The sequence below is a fragment of the Denticeps clupeoides genome, chromosome 18 (assembly GCF_900700375.1).
Source record: "Denticeps clupeoides chromosome 18, fDenClu1.1, whole genome shotgun sequence".
NCBI classification, from domain to species: Eukaryota; Metazoa; Chordata; class Actinopteri; order Clupeiformes; family Denticipitidae; genus Denticeps; species Denticeps clupeoides.
In genome coordinates this window covers 10,339,035-10,353,242 of record NC_041724.1, presented here as the reverse complement: position 1 = coordinate 10,353,242, position 14,208 = coordinate 10,339,035, and the positions used below count along the sequence as shown (strand labels likewise).

Genomic DNA, 14,208 nt, shown 5'->3' with positions numbered 1-14,208 from the left:
TTAACCTTTTCATTCTTTTATTTAAAAGCTTTGTATTTTCTTGTCTCTTTTTTTTTTCAGTACAGTATTTGTTCTTTTACTTGGTACTGTACTCATGCATAAAATGAAACTCCCTTGTTCCTGCAGGTAATAACGTTGATATTATTAAAAAAAATTAAATAAAAAAAGATGAACGAAGAATTCTTTTAAAGTCTTAGCATGACTGGTGTAATTTATTGTCATCATGGCTCTATTTGTGACATGAGTTTTTTTTTTTTTTTTGGTTCTTGAAATTGTTGTACAAGTGAACATGTTTTGAAATACAAAAAAAAAAAAAGGTGAGAGATGTACAACAAATGGTCCTGCAAAGGAAATTAAGTAATGTTGTATTTCCATGAAATAAAAAAGATCTAACTACTACCTCACTCTCCATTTTATTCATTTATATTAGAGACTGCAAACTCAAACGTTAGTATGAAATACTACTAAAGCAGCGGTACATGACCAAGGCCTGGGGCACGATAAGCTGATTGAACTGATGCACAGCACTGGGATTATGGTTCGCCTGTTGCGGGAGTGTTCATGCCACTATTTTCATGTATGCTAGTAGAAGTCACAGAAATTGAATGTGGATGCATTTTCCACATTACCTATTGTTCTCATGCACTCCTAATAAACATTGAATAATGAAGCACCATATGCACACATATCCATAGCTTTAATAGGGCTTCAATGTAGGCCATTTATGTCTATTGACCAGTCAGTATTAGATCAATGCCAATTTGGCACAAAAAAGCAAGAAAGCAAAACAAGCACTTTAAATTTCTAATGCCATACATTTTCTTAAGAAAATGCATAAATACAATGCAGTTTAATAATACAATCCAGTGAATACGGTCCCGACACTTTCTGTTTGGTTCCATCCAATTCCAGTTAGATCCATGCTAATAAGACAGAAAACTGACCTCGGCCATTGAACAATATAGACTAATGACCCTTGAACCATTTAACCTGATGACTGATTTGTTCAGTCGTTCAATGAGTCAGGGCTAGGCCGGATCAAATAAAGTAAACGTTTCAAGCTGATCTAATTATGAGCTGTAGAGGGCAGTGCAGAACCACCATAAGAGTCCACTACCACACAAAAACAGCCAACCTCCTCTCACATTAACAGGAATTTATTAGTTGCATACACATTGGAAGCATTATCTACCATGCATGAATGAGGATGGTCCAGTGGTACCGGTGAGTTCGTGAACTCAGTTGCAATACTGCTGCAGGTGGTAGATGTTGCATGGTTGGTGACAACATTTCTCCACTATTCCTCTCTTAATCTTAACGTCTCCTTTTAGTTTTATGGGATACTTCATGTTTTCAGGCCCAGAGGCCTTGGAAAGGAAAGCTGTTGAGAAGGAACATATTGTAAGATGTTCTGTAGAAAAGACACAGCCTAATTCAATGCATCAGTTTTGAGGAAAAAAATGAATAATCTCACCAAACAAATCATCAAGGTCCCTCTTAGTTCTGCTGGGACTGTAGAAGAAACCTCGTGCCCCACAGACCAAGTAGAGAGCATCCACCAGGTGGGAACCACAGAGGTACTGGGGAGCATCAGATGAGCCTCCTGGACAGGAGGTGACGAGCAGGAGCAGCACAGCGGCTGCCTGGAAAAACAGGACCATGGCTGAGACTGAGCAGAAAGAGGATGCATGCAGAACCTTTCAAGCACGTGTCAAAGACTACCTGGTTCAATGGCAAGAAAAGGATGCTCTGGTCAGACAATAAGCCTTACCTGTGGAGGCAACGGTGGCTCAGAACAAGGATGGTATAATCGCATGTCTCAGTCTCCATTTATACCCATTGGGCACAGTCGAGCCTTTGACGGCCTCAGCGGAAAAACATAAATTCCCATGTAATGCTGTGGCTCTTTAAGCACGCCCAGCTTGCTAAGTGGCATTAGGGACATAAGATGTGTAATCTGAAAGAGTTCAGACAACAACTGTCTGATGGTGTTTCATGCTCCCTGGGCTGGAGAGTGTAAAGGTGACGAGAGATGACGGCTCTAAAGGTTACTACAGTGCAATACCGAGCACAAGTGTTCCATGCAGAAACAATAATCTGTGCAACAAAGAAAAAAGTCTCTCTGTCCCTTGTATTCGCATTCAGGTTTAAAAAGAACCTTTTCAGAGGCTGTCTAATTTGACAACTTCTGCTGTTAATTAATACCCATGAGCTTACGATTCCAATTGCATACACTATGTTGCATACCAAAGCTCTCTTGCAGCTCGAAAGTAGGGCAGTAACTAAGTTGTATGAGTGTGTCCATGACAAATCCAAAATGAACTCATATTACCCAGTCGCCATGCCATCAGTTTTTTTTTTTTTAGTATTCAAACAAAGAAATACACCAAAAATACATGCAAATACACTTGTGTGCATTTGTTACAAATACAAATTGGAATCTTCACATGACTTCATTCTTTGTTTCATTGGGTAATATACGCTAAATATGGGCTAAATATATTTAATATATTTATATTTATTAATTTAACTTCCTTGCTCCAGCAGCTTCTAATATTCGGAAATAATGACAGTATAAAATATTTATAAAGCTTTTATTGTACGTTTCTTGTTTTAAAAAATGCTTATAGTGAGAAAAAATAGACGACATGTAGGTAACACTCCTCTTGCGGAATTCCAGAGTAGTGTTACGGCCAGACTTACGGACAATATAAGCTGTCTGTACGCCGATAACATTTCCGTGATGTTTATAGGCTGAGCGTCTGTCAGTCAAACAGACAAGGCTTCTGATTGGTCAGAACGCGCCAGTGCAGAGGTTCTTCGCACCGATTGGGCACAACGTTTAGTTTAAACGTTTAGCGGGCCGACTCGGGTTGTTGTTAGCCAGCTCAGTGAGTGTTTAGCGAAGGTATTTTAACTAGGTAGCTATTTGGGAAGAACGTAAGTAAAAGTTACATTTAGTTATTTAGCGAAACTAATATAAAGCCATGTCTTTCTCACGAGCTCCTCTGAAGCGCTTCAATGAACACACTGGTAAGTGTGGCGCTAATCGCTCCCTGTCCGTGTTAGCTCCCTTAGGTGTAAGCGTTTTTAGAGTTTGGTAAGAATAAAAAGCTCATAAAATGTCAGCTTTTACGAAACGAAGCGGTAGGAAGTAATCATATTTAAAAATGAGAAAAATCCGAGTTTATTCAGCGAGATATGAGCCATGTGTTAGCAGCGCGTAAATGACATTTCCCAGGCGGACCAAAACAAAACATGTCCCCGTCTAGATCTGGATTAATATACTGAATTCATTCCAATCGTTCATTAAAAGTTCATTAGTCTTTCTTTTTTTGTTGTAGGCAGGCCGCAATAGTTTTCCTAAAAATAAAGCTTTTATAAGATTTTTCTTGGATTTCAGGTTGTGCTCCTGCTCCTGGCACTTACGAACTGAAGCCGGGAGAAGCAAAGGGCCCAGTTTCATTTCATAAAGCTGAGCGTTTTAAAGCCCAGAAAGGTTGTGTTATTGAGTTAATGTTCTTAATGCTCTTAATTTAATCCTCTCTGCCTTATATCTGTTGTTGCCTTGCTGTTCACTGCACATCATCCATTAGAACGACTAACTATCACTATTAATATTGTCATTATTTAAAACTTTAATGGCAGCCACAGGTTCGTCATTGCCAGCAAATATTACTCCAGAGTTCCCAGTACGTCGATCTGTGTCCGATGACGGTCTGGTAAGTCTGACCGGTACCTTTTTTTTAAGGTTTTTTTTTTTTCTCTGGCTGATAGAATTTCATTTGTTCTTTTAGACCGAAGGGTCAAGTGCTAAAAAGGAGAAGAGTAGCATTTCAGTCTATGAGAAACAACAACGGCTTCTGGAGAAAGAGGTAAGCTTTAGAATTCCTGCACCTTCCATTAGGCGCACCAGCTCTATATTGTCCTGGGATGGAACGTGAAATGGTTGTCATTTGGAAAGTTTGAATTTGCGTTGTCCCCAGATCCGCTCTTTGGTGCAGCAGAGAGGAGAACAGGACCGGAGGCTCATGACTCTTGAGGAAGACCTGAAGAAACTGGAGGCCAAGCTGCTGGTCACTGTGAGGGAGAAGACTGGCCTGGCGGCCAGCGTAGCCTCCCTGGAGAGACAACTGGCTGAAGTTAAGAAGGTCAACGAGTTCCTGAAGAGCAAGGTGTGTGTGAAACTGTCTGTGAAACCAGGGTTGGGCAAACTAGGGCCACATCTGGCTCATTGGTCTTTTTTTTTTTTTTTTTTTTTTTTAATAATCCGGCCCGCCATAGACTGGTACCTAATTGCCCATAATTATAACTGCATTAGTTTTCCTGTAATGCCTTGCATTACACCATGTGGCGCATTAGGCTTAGATAGAGTGGAAGATCTTCGCCCGAGCCCGACGGGTTTTTACGCCGGCTTGCGCGGTAAATGAGCACTCATGTGTATGGCAAGCAGTCAGGGCCAATAATCTCCAGGTTCACGATGCATTTTTATAGGTTGCCACAGCATGGCTTAAAATATGGCTTTTAATAAATAATGAAACGCCGTTCTGAATACTCCCTCAACTGCACTTTTTACTCCTTTTTACGCCCCGATGAGTAACACTGAAAGTCAGACCACACTAGTCAAGGACAGATCTCCTACCTGCCAATGATGCAGCCAGCAATCCAGCAATTAGTCAGTATCACGAAAAATTGTCAGCTTTTGGTTTTAGCCTTTTAAAACCTTTGGCGATGTTCACTAGGTGTCAGATACTTATTGTGTGATTGAAAGAGGCTATATTTCATACATGCAATTTAATTTATTTTTGTACTACTAGATATAAAGAAACAGATCAAATCATTAAACACGCACACTTTAAAATGCACATATCTCAAAATTTTATTCCACTGTTATCATGAAATACAAAAGGATAATTACTTGGGTGCAATCGTTTGCAGTGTAGGAGATCTGTTCTTGACTTTCTGCTTTGCTGATTGTGTAAAAATGAGCACTGTAATGCCTTTTTAATGTTTGTCTTATATGTATGCTTATGGTGCTGGCCCGGCCCATCTGTCAAATGTTAAGTCAATGTGGCCCCTGAGCTAAAAAGTTTGACCACCTCTGCTCTAATGTGTCTAATTGAACCCTCCCTCTTTACTCTGTGTTATTCTGTAGGTTTCTATAGACTGTGCAAAGAAGAGGATAAATTCTCTAACCGCAGAGCTTATGGAGGCAAGGAATAAGGTGGACGTCAAAGACAAGGTGAGCTGTGGTGAAGCTTAATCATATTAAAATATACCAAAATTATTAGCCCCCTTATGAACACTCTTGAAAAGAGTGAACACTCCTCCATGAAAAGGACCATAAACAACAAGTGTTGTTGTTTTGGAAACCAAATACTCTATAAATACGTATCCAATAAGTTTAAGGATATTTTATTGATTAAACAAAAAAAACGAGACAACCCAAATTATTAGCCCCCTGGTCATTAATAGTCAGAATACTCTTTCTGAGCCACAGTGGACACCAGTCTCTTTAGATTAGTTCTTTATCAGGTTTGCAAAGGGCCCTTGAGGGATTTTGGTCCATTCTTCCATTGCAAATTGTTCTGGTCCAAATTACATGGTTTCTGAGCATGGACGTTCACTTTAAGCACTCGCCAAAGGGTTGAGGTCTGGGCTCTTTGCAGGACACTCCAGGATCTTAGTTCTGGTATCCTTGAGGAACCGTTGGACTAATTTGGATGCACGCTTTGCCATGCACGCGAACAAGGTTCCCTATGCCTGAGGCTCTCCATTTATCTCCCTGGCTCTCCCTTTCTTTGCCAAAACTAAGCGAGATCCATGTGCCCAAACAGTTCCAGTTTAGTCACATCAGACTAAAGCACAGTCTCCCAAAACTCATCTTTACCTTTCACATGTTCACGGACAAAACTCACTCTGGCTCAGATGTGCCGTTCTTCGAGGACCATGGCCCTGAAGCCCACCACAATAATCAGCAATAATCATCTTTCCAAATGTTTGGGGCTCCTTGCTGACATCTCTGACTATTTTCCACTCCAGAGTTCTTGAAAACTTCTGCTTATGGCCACAGCCAGGGTTGTTTCTTCAGACTTTTTCTCCTTCTACTTTGCAATTATGCAACATACAGCAGTTTTAGACACTGAATCGCTTGGAGATGGCGGTTTGCAGTCAGATGGCAGTCTCCAGCTCCAGACTGATCTCCTTTGTCTTTGTGATACAACAGTCGTCCCTCTCAAGTGTTCAAGTGCGCTGTTCCTCTGAGTCTTTTTATGCTGATTGAACGTTATTAGGATGCAGGTGTGCGTTCCAAACTGATTGGTTCATTACTGTAGGTGAGTTTTAAAAGCGAACATTCACATGGGGCTAATATTTTTTTACCACCCCATTTTTTTACGGTAATTGATGTAAAGCAAGCCTCTATATTACAAAATGTACCAAAAGCTACTTAATAGCACTGGTGAATGATTATATCAAGTTTCATGAATGCTGCAAACATTGGGACTATCTTTAGAAAAAGGGTTTAATTTGAATAATTTTGGCATCAACTACATGAGTAAAATAAAAGAAAAATCTAAAATGTTCTCTACTCTCGTTTCCATAGGAATTAAGTTTTCTGCAGATAAGTTCAGAGGGTCAGCTGAAGGTGCTGCAGACAGATTTAGATGCCTGCAGGGCTACACTCTATGCCCTCAAGGAAAGAAACCAAGACCTTGGTTAGAATATTTCCTTTTTGTGTGTGTGTGTGTGTGTGTGTGTGTGTTTTAACCAGAGGTGGGAAAAAAAGTGTCTTTACTTAAATTTTACTCAAGTAAAACTACACATCTAAAAATAGTAAAAAAAAAACTACTTAATATAAAATGCACTTTGAGTAGAATTTACTTAGCTACTTTCAATTTCTTGATGTAACAAAGGTCATAGTCATAAATCCAGTACAGTCTTTTTGAACTTTTTTTTTAACTTTTTAGGCAGTTTGTATATTATACCACGTTCAGACCACCCCATAAAACATTTTTAAGCACAGTTGGCCACAGAAATACCAAATGAATTGTTTGGTCCAACTCAAGCATTACAATGAAAAAGAGAAAATAAAACCAAAATAAACGTATTGAAAACTGAAACTATTCAATTTATTATTGGAAAATATTCAATTCCTCACAGCACATCACATTTTGTTATGTTGCAGCCTTGTACCAAAATTCTACACACAACACCCCATAATGACAATATGAAAAAAAGTTTACTTGAGGTTTTGACAAATAAAAAAATGAAAAGCACATGTACATAGGTATTCACAACCTTTGCCATGAAACTCAAAATTGAGCTCAGGTTCATTCTTTTTCCCCTGATCATCCTTGAGATGTTTCTGCAGCTTAATTGAAGTTCGCCAGTGGAAAAACACTTGTTTTTACATGATTTGCAAAGCCACACACATGTCTATATAATGTCCCACAGTGGACAGTTCATTTCAAAGCTCAAACCAAGCGTGAAGTCAAATGAATTGTCTGTAGACCTCCAAGAGAGGATTTGCCCAAGGCACAAATCTGGTGATGGTTACAGAAACATGTCTGGTGACAAATGTCCCAATGAGCACAGTGACAATCATCCATAAGTGGAAAATGTTAAAAACCTCAAGGACTCTTCCTAGAGCTGACTGTCCACCTAAACTGAGCAATCACGTTAGAAGGATCTCAGTTTTTTTTACCTAATTTGTCAAAACCGCAAGTAACCTCAAGTAACAATAACAAAGTTTTTTTCACGTTATTATGGGGTTGTGTGCTGTGTGTAGAATTCTGAGGAGAGAATGCTTTCAATACATTTTGCAATAAGGCTGTAACATAACAAAATATGGAGTACCTGATGCACTATGAATACTTTCTGGATTCACTGTATAGGTTGCATTTTGTGTAGGCCTGTGTGTATTTTTTAAATATTTTTTTAAACCAGCTCTATGACCCAGCACTTGCTTCATAGTGAGTCAGTACTTTTAATTTGTTACTTTGCACCTCTTGTTTTAACAACCTTTTTTCCAAATTAAAAACCTTTTTTCCAGATTCATTTCTTTGTATTAATGCGTTAAAAATGTGTTTCTATGTGCGTTCAGAGGATCTCCATAAGGAGACAAAAGTTCAAAATGAGGAGCTTGAGAATGAAATAAATAAGCTGCATGGTAAGTGATCGTATCCCCATCACATTTTCGTGCGATGTGCTGACTGAATATTGAGGGTTTTTGTTTTATTTCTTGATATTTAGCTATTATTGAGGAACTGAGGAGTGACTTGAAAGTTGTACAAGGATACTTGGATATAGCCAATGAAGAGATTCAGGTAAGATATTAACAGTACATGAATTAAAACTACTATAATATGCATTTAATACATTAAGCTTGATGCTTTGTTCCAATGTGCTGTCCAATATAAACTTAATGTACAGAGGTCTCTAGAATTTTAATAGAAAATGTCTAGAATTAATGGCATGATCCTTCCCTAAGGACCTTCGATTTAAAATTCGAGATGTACCTGAAATGGAGCGCCGAGTTTCTGTGTCTGAGGAGAAGTTGGGGTAATTATATGGTTAATTGTTTCCCTTTACACATACTAGGCTGAAACCGATCAGTGCATAACTTTAATTTTCAGGGATTTAGAGCAGAAACTGGAAAAATGTGCAGCAGAGTTGCAGGAATCCCAGGACATGCTGCGGGAGAGGGGTGCAGAGTTACAGAATCGTGAGCTGGACCTGTTGGCCTCAGAGAACACACTTTCAGAGCTGCAGAGGAGAACGGAGCAGCTTGAGCAGGAGCTACAAGAATCTCAGGGCCTGCTGAGAGAGCGGGATGCAGAGCTAGAGAACTGCAAAGAGGAGCTGATTGCCTCGGAAAGAGGTGTGGAGGAGGCCGAGCGGAAGGTGGAGCAGTGTGGACAGCAGCTACAGCTATCCCAGCACCAGCTGACAGAGAAAGATGCTGAACTTCAGGTCTGCAAAAAGCAGCTCCTTGCCTCTGAAAATTCACTTGTGGAGATGGAGAAAACGATGAAGCGGGTTGAGCAGGAAGTGCAACAGTCCCAGGACCTCCTGAGACGGCAGGATGCAGAGCTGCAGAACTGTAAACAGGAGCTGATTGCCTCTGAACAGTCTCTTATGGAGACTGAGAGCAAACTGAAGCAGTGCGAGGACGACCTGCAGGCCTCCCATGATGCACTGGAGCCTTTGAAAAAGCAGAAAGAGTGCAATGCACTGGACTTGCAGGCTACACAGAAGGCAGTGCAGCAGAAAGAAGAGGAGCTGGCACGGCTGAAGGAGGTGCTGAGGCAGACTGAAGATGAACTAGACCAGAGAGTGACCAATCTGGCGGAGAGGTGCCAGACTTTGGAGAAGGAGCGAGGTGAAGTGTTCACGTATCCATCCCTTGTACCTGTAAACAAAATAACTCTAAAAATGGAAAGAACTTATCCTTTTATCCAACTTATTTAATTAATTGTTATGGTGTGTAATTAGAAAATGATATCGTTTCAACTGGGCTCTCTGTAGCAAATGCCAATGACACTGAATTTTCTTTTGTTGTTAATACAAGACTAGTTGAAAATTATGCTGAAAAATATGAAAACTGGCATTACTATCCTTATTTATGCAAACACACTAGTAAAACGAGTGATTTCTCAGCACAAATTATATTTAACAATTTCAACTATTCTGTGTGAATGCAGCTAGGGCAGAAGAGGTTTGCCTGATAAAGGTGGAGGAGCTGAAGAAACAGGTCAGTTCTCTGGAGGAGAGTAGGAGAATGGAACAAGAAGAACTGGAGGAACTGAAGCAGAGCAGCAGCACCCTGGCGAGCCAGCTGAAGGAGCAGGTCTGTGCATTTTTATCTTTTCAGCTTTAAGTTTGTTCTTATTGTGGGATTTGACTGCAATGATTGATTTCCATTTATGGGACACTTCTTCTTGGTCTTGTCCTTTGATTTGGCTTGTTTGACATTTTCAGGAGTGTGCCCAGTCTATGGCAGATATGCTGACACATGTGGCTGAGGATGCGTTGTCAGAACTGTCCAGCCTCGAGGAACAAGAGCGGCAACGTGAGGAGGCCATCGAGCAACTCCAGAACATTAACCTCCAGCTCCAGACAGAGGTTCTGAACCTGCAAGCCCAACTAGAGGGGTGAGGCTTTTTACACAAATCCTGTAAATTTTTTTTGTTTATACATCACATTCTCACTAAAGCATTCTCTAGTGTCATATTAAAATGTAAATATTATGTGAATTATGGTCACTGATTAATATTTTTGTTCAGCTCTTCAGAGAAGCATAAGGAGTTGAAGCTGGTTGAAGCCCATGATGCCGCCATGAAGAGCCTACAGGAGAAGCACAACAGCGCATTGTTCAAGATTGGAGAGTTGGCCACTGAGCTGGAGAGGTGACTACTGTTCTCCATGAATGTTCAAAAAGTGTGTGTGTGTGTATGTATATACATATATCATGCGGCTGGATACATCTTTTTTCATAATACACCAAGTAAATAAGATTTATAGTCGCCCTAACCATATACAAAGGATGAAATATAGTCCTCCTGGACCATAGGTGCAATATAGAACACAGCAGAATGGCAGCACTGAGACCAAAGAGAAGAGACAGTGCAGCAAAGTGTGGAGTAGACTGTTCAGTGAGGGGGCAGCGTGGTATCCAGACTGCTTGAGGGAAGAAGCTATTGTGCAGACTAGCAGACCTGGTCCTGATGCTGCAGAATCGTCTACTGAATGGGAGGGGTGTGAAACATTGGTGGTGGGGGTGTAAATGTCCTGCAGGCTTGGCAAACTGCTGCCGATGATGCGTTCACAGTCCTCTAAAATAGCGTATTAACAACTATTTTTTCAGAACGACAAATCAGTAATGAAGTCGAGTTGACATGACGTCACCTGCTAATGCGCAATATCAGACGTCAATGTTGCATTTTACACACACTAAAACAATGCTGTAGCAAACTGCTTGTAGGTCACTTTATGCAGGGAGAACTGAAACCTCACAACCAGGATCAACCCCAAAAGACAGTTGTGCTTCCTGAAACGCATTACAATACTTTTAAAGAAACACCAGCATCTCTGGTCGTGCTTTGATGCAGTGAGGCAAATTAATCCACCTTTAGCCAATGGAGAAAGGGCAGGTGCTGCTAGGCTTCTTTTTTTGGTTTGGTCCAGGTGAGGTCCTCTGTAATGTGAACTCTGAGGAATTTGGTGCTCCTCATAGATGCCTCCATGCTGGAGACAATGTTGAGTGGAAGGTTAATGTTCACATTTCCTCTCGGCCACAAGAACGATTGCGTGCCTACACATGACTTTGTGTGGCGCTCCTGGTTACTTACACTACTTAAATTCGTACATTCGTAGCATCTAGTGAATTAAATGCCTGTTTTGTCCTGCTCTCCCCACAGCACCAAACAGGCCCTGGCATTGAAGCAGGCTGAGACCGAGTCACAGACACAAGCCCTCCAGGATGATGTGGCGAGGCTAAGCCAGCAGCTGGTGGCAGCGCAGCAGAGACTGCAACACGAAGAACAGAGCCAGGAGAAGGCCAGAGAGGAGTACTCCGCATTATATATTCTTATTAGAACACAAATTTGAAACTTAATGTTCATAAATATCAATATGCTCACACGTCTTCTCAGCAGAGTGGAAAAACTTGATGCAAAATATGGTCCATAATTTTGCTTAATGTTATATATCTTAGTCCAACTTCAGTGGGATATAAAACCAGCCTTTCAGCCCCTGTAGTGCACTTATTAAAAATAATAACAGCTTTTCCTAATTGGGGGAAATTTTGCATGTTGACTTTTTGCATGTTAATTTCTTCTTTTGCCTTTAAACTGTTCGTTCTTCTAATTGGATAAGTCTATTTTCCCATTCTTGACACTGTTCTTGGCCATGTTTTTCCAGCACGGTTAAAGCTGAAGCTGAGAAATGGAAGACCCTGTATGAGGAACTCTATTCTAAAGTCCAGCCTTTCAAGGTAAACCATTTATTTCAAACTCCTCTTTGGAGAGAAGTTGTAGTTCATTGCATTTCTGCTCTTCTAAGAGCCATTTAGGATGTTAATGGTCATGTACGCTCTGCCTGTGCCTTGGAGTGCATACTAAGCTTAAATCTTAGCGAAAAGAGCTGGCTGTCAACTTGCTCACTCTAAATAGCCATTTCAGTAAGAAATCATGCCCTTTCATGAAAAATACTAATTGGGACCTGTGCAGTTTGACTAGGCCAGGTTCATTCGAGTGTGCTGTTCATCATGAAAAGCCCCAGAGGCTCATGGGCACCGCTGTGAAGGTGAATGCAGTTCTTTTCTTACTGTTCCCTGCAGGAGCAGCTGGATGGCTTTGCATCAGAGCGGCGAGCTCTACTAGAGGACAAGGGGGCCACCCAGGGGGAGCTGAGCCGTCTGTCGGACGCGTACGCCCGCCTGCTCGGCCACCAGAACCACAAACAGAAAATCAAGCACGTGATGAAGATGAAACAGGAGAACTTTGAACTCAAACAGGTTAGACTGGCTATATTGTCGCCTCGTGTAACTCCTTACTCTTATACCAAAAAATATTGGCTGTTCATTTGCAGGAGTATCGATACCAACTGTAGCTACTTGACACGCACAGCGCAGCAGACAGGCTGTTTTTCACTAAATAAGAAGGCCAAAGTTTCAAAGTGATCTTCCATATTGATAAGCCTATAAGCAAACAATACAGCCAAATCAAATAGCTCATTAAAGACCTTCACCCTGGTCTCTATGAGGAGTTTGTGATGTGATGTAAAGCTCCTGTCTCAGTATTGAACAGTTACCATAACATCATGTTAAACCGGGCCGGCACCCACATTGTTAGTCCAACTATTAGCAATCAGCTGCATGTTGGCTTATCATTAAAGCAGGTGCTACAACCTAAATGTGGTCTTCATATCTTTGTACTTGCTGAGCAGTTTTCCTTTTTAATTGAACCTTTCGTGCTGTGTTGCTGTAAAGGAGGTGACCAAATTAAGGACCCAAGTTGGAAAGCAGAAGAGGGAGATGCAGCAGTTCTGTGCTGGCCAGGCTCCTCCAAGGTTTGATCCCAGCAAGGCCTTCATGCATGAACATAAAGAGAACCAACAGCCCCTCTCCACAGTCAGACAGGGTGAGATCACCGCTCCCGGCTTGCATGCTAAGTTGGCCTGATCCAAATTTTACTATAATGAACGTTAATTTTTTTTTTCTTGTAGGAAATTGAAATCTGCCTTATGAGAAACCAGTGGAGGACTTGGCTGTGCTGTGTTGCATTTCCTGTACTTTTAATCTTTTTATGTTTTTTTTTTATTTTTTATTTTTTTTATTTAAAGAATACATTTTGCCTTGGTAAAGGGTAGACATCAACATATTTACTATTACAGAAAGTAGAGCAACTGACAGTTACTGTTAACTATTGTTCACTTGTCTCCCTATGTTTTGAGGATGGTGGTATTGGCATGAAATCTTTCCATTCTGATGTTTAGCAAACAAGTGTGTTTTAACCAATTAAACCAGAATCATGGCTTGTTTTTTTTTTTTTTTTCTTTTTTTCTTCTTTCATACTTCTAATCAAACTGAAGTAGTGAAGGATCGACTTAACAATGATTTCAATATCAAAACTATACTACTATACTCTGTAAAGCATCATTTTCTGGGTTTGTTCTGTGGTGTTCTTTCTTTCAGTGTTTCTTCCAGGCATATCGGATTTTACATTAGTCTGGCTAATGGCATGGTTCAGAATTAAGACTTTTAATGGTTTGCTGAAACCAATTAAAATGGCTGTCCATTATGCAGAAGACTTCTGGATGAAATCCAGCATTTACTATTAGTGACAACATATTTGTGAACACTACTGGACCCTTAGAGTTATGTGTAGTTTTGGAAACTTTTGGGGTTTTATTGAAACATTGTTGTGTCCTTTCTAATGGTTTTGTTGGAGTACAGACTGGCATAATGTACAGCAGTGAGTTTCCAGTGGCAATGACCAGTTCTCTTTGTGCCAGCACAACTACAAACAAGCATATCGATTATTGCGGTGTCTAATTTGAATTGCACAGTAGAGACGTTTTGCTCAGCCCATGTGAAAACAGGGTCAGAGCCACGCTGACCCTACAAACACAGCGGTTCGTTGGTCGTTTGGACACGAGTCCCGTGTGTGCCACCCTGCCTGGTGCTCTGTGTCACAGCTCCAGCAG

General features: G+C 40.7%; 2 protein-coding genes across 2 annotated transcripts; one reads left to right on the top strand and one right to left on the bottom strand.

Moving 5' to 3' along the window:
• Positions 1–1,141: 1,141 nt before the first annotated feature.
• On the bottom strand, positions 1,142–1,667 carry insb (preproinsulin b). Its single transcript, XM_028960342.1, has 2 exons — positions 1,475–1,667; positions 1,142–1,381 (listed from the first exon to the last, which is right to left on the bottom strand). The coding sequence occupies exons 1-2, from the start codon at positions 1,659–1,661 to the stop codon at positions 1,239–1,241; spliced, it is 330 nt and encodes a 109-aa protein (XP_028816175.1). The 5' UTR covers positions 1,662–1,667; the 3' UTR covers positions 1,142–1,238.
• Positions 1,668–2,891: 1,224 nt separating this feature from the next.
• Positions 2,892–13,336, top strand: hmmr (hyaluronan-mediated motility receptor (RHAMM)). The gene is made up of 19 exons (XM_028960408.1): positions 2,892–3,033; positions 3,404–3,499; positions 3,649–3,722; positions 3,798–3,875; positions 3,987–4,175; positions 5,156–5,242; positions 6,605–6,716; positions 8,105–8,170; positions 8,254–8,327; positions 8,492–8,562; positions 8,637–9,382; positions 9,705–9,850; positions 9,982–10,154; positions 10,287–10,409; positions 11,421–11,570; positions 11,923–11,995; positions 12,341–12,517; positions 12,992–13,142; positions 13,228–13,336. The coding sequence occupies exons 1-19, from the start codon at positions 2,988–2,990 to the stop codon at positions 13,233–13,235; spliced, it is 2,640 nt and encodes an 879-aa protein (XP_028816241.1). The 5' UTR covers positions 2,892–2,987; the 3' UTR covers positions 13,236–13,336.
• The last annotated feature ends 872 nt before the right edge of the window (positions 13,337–14,208 follow it).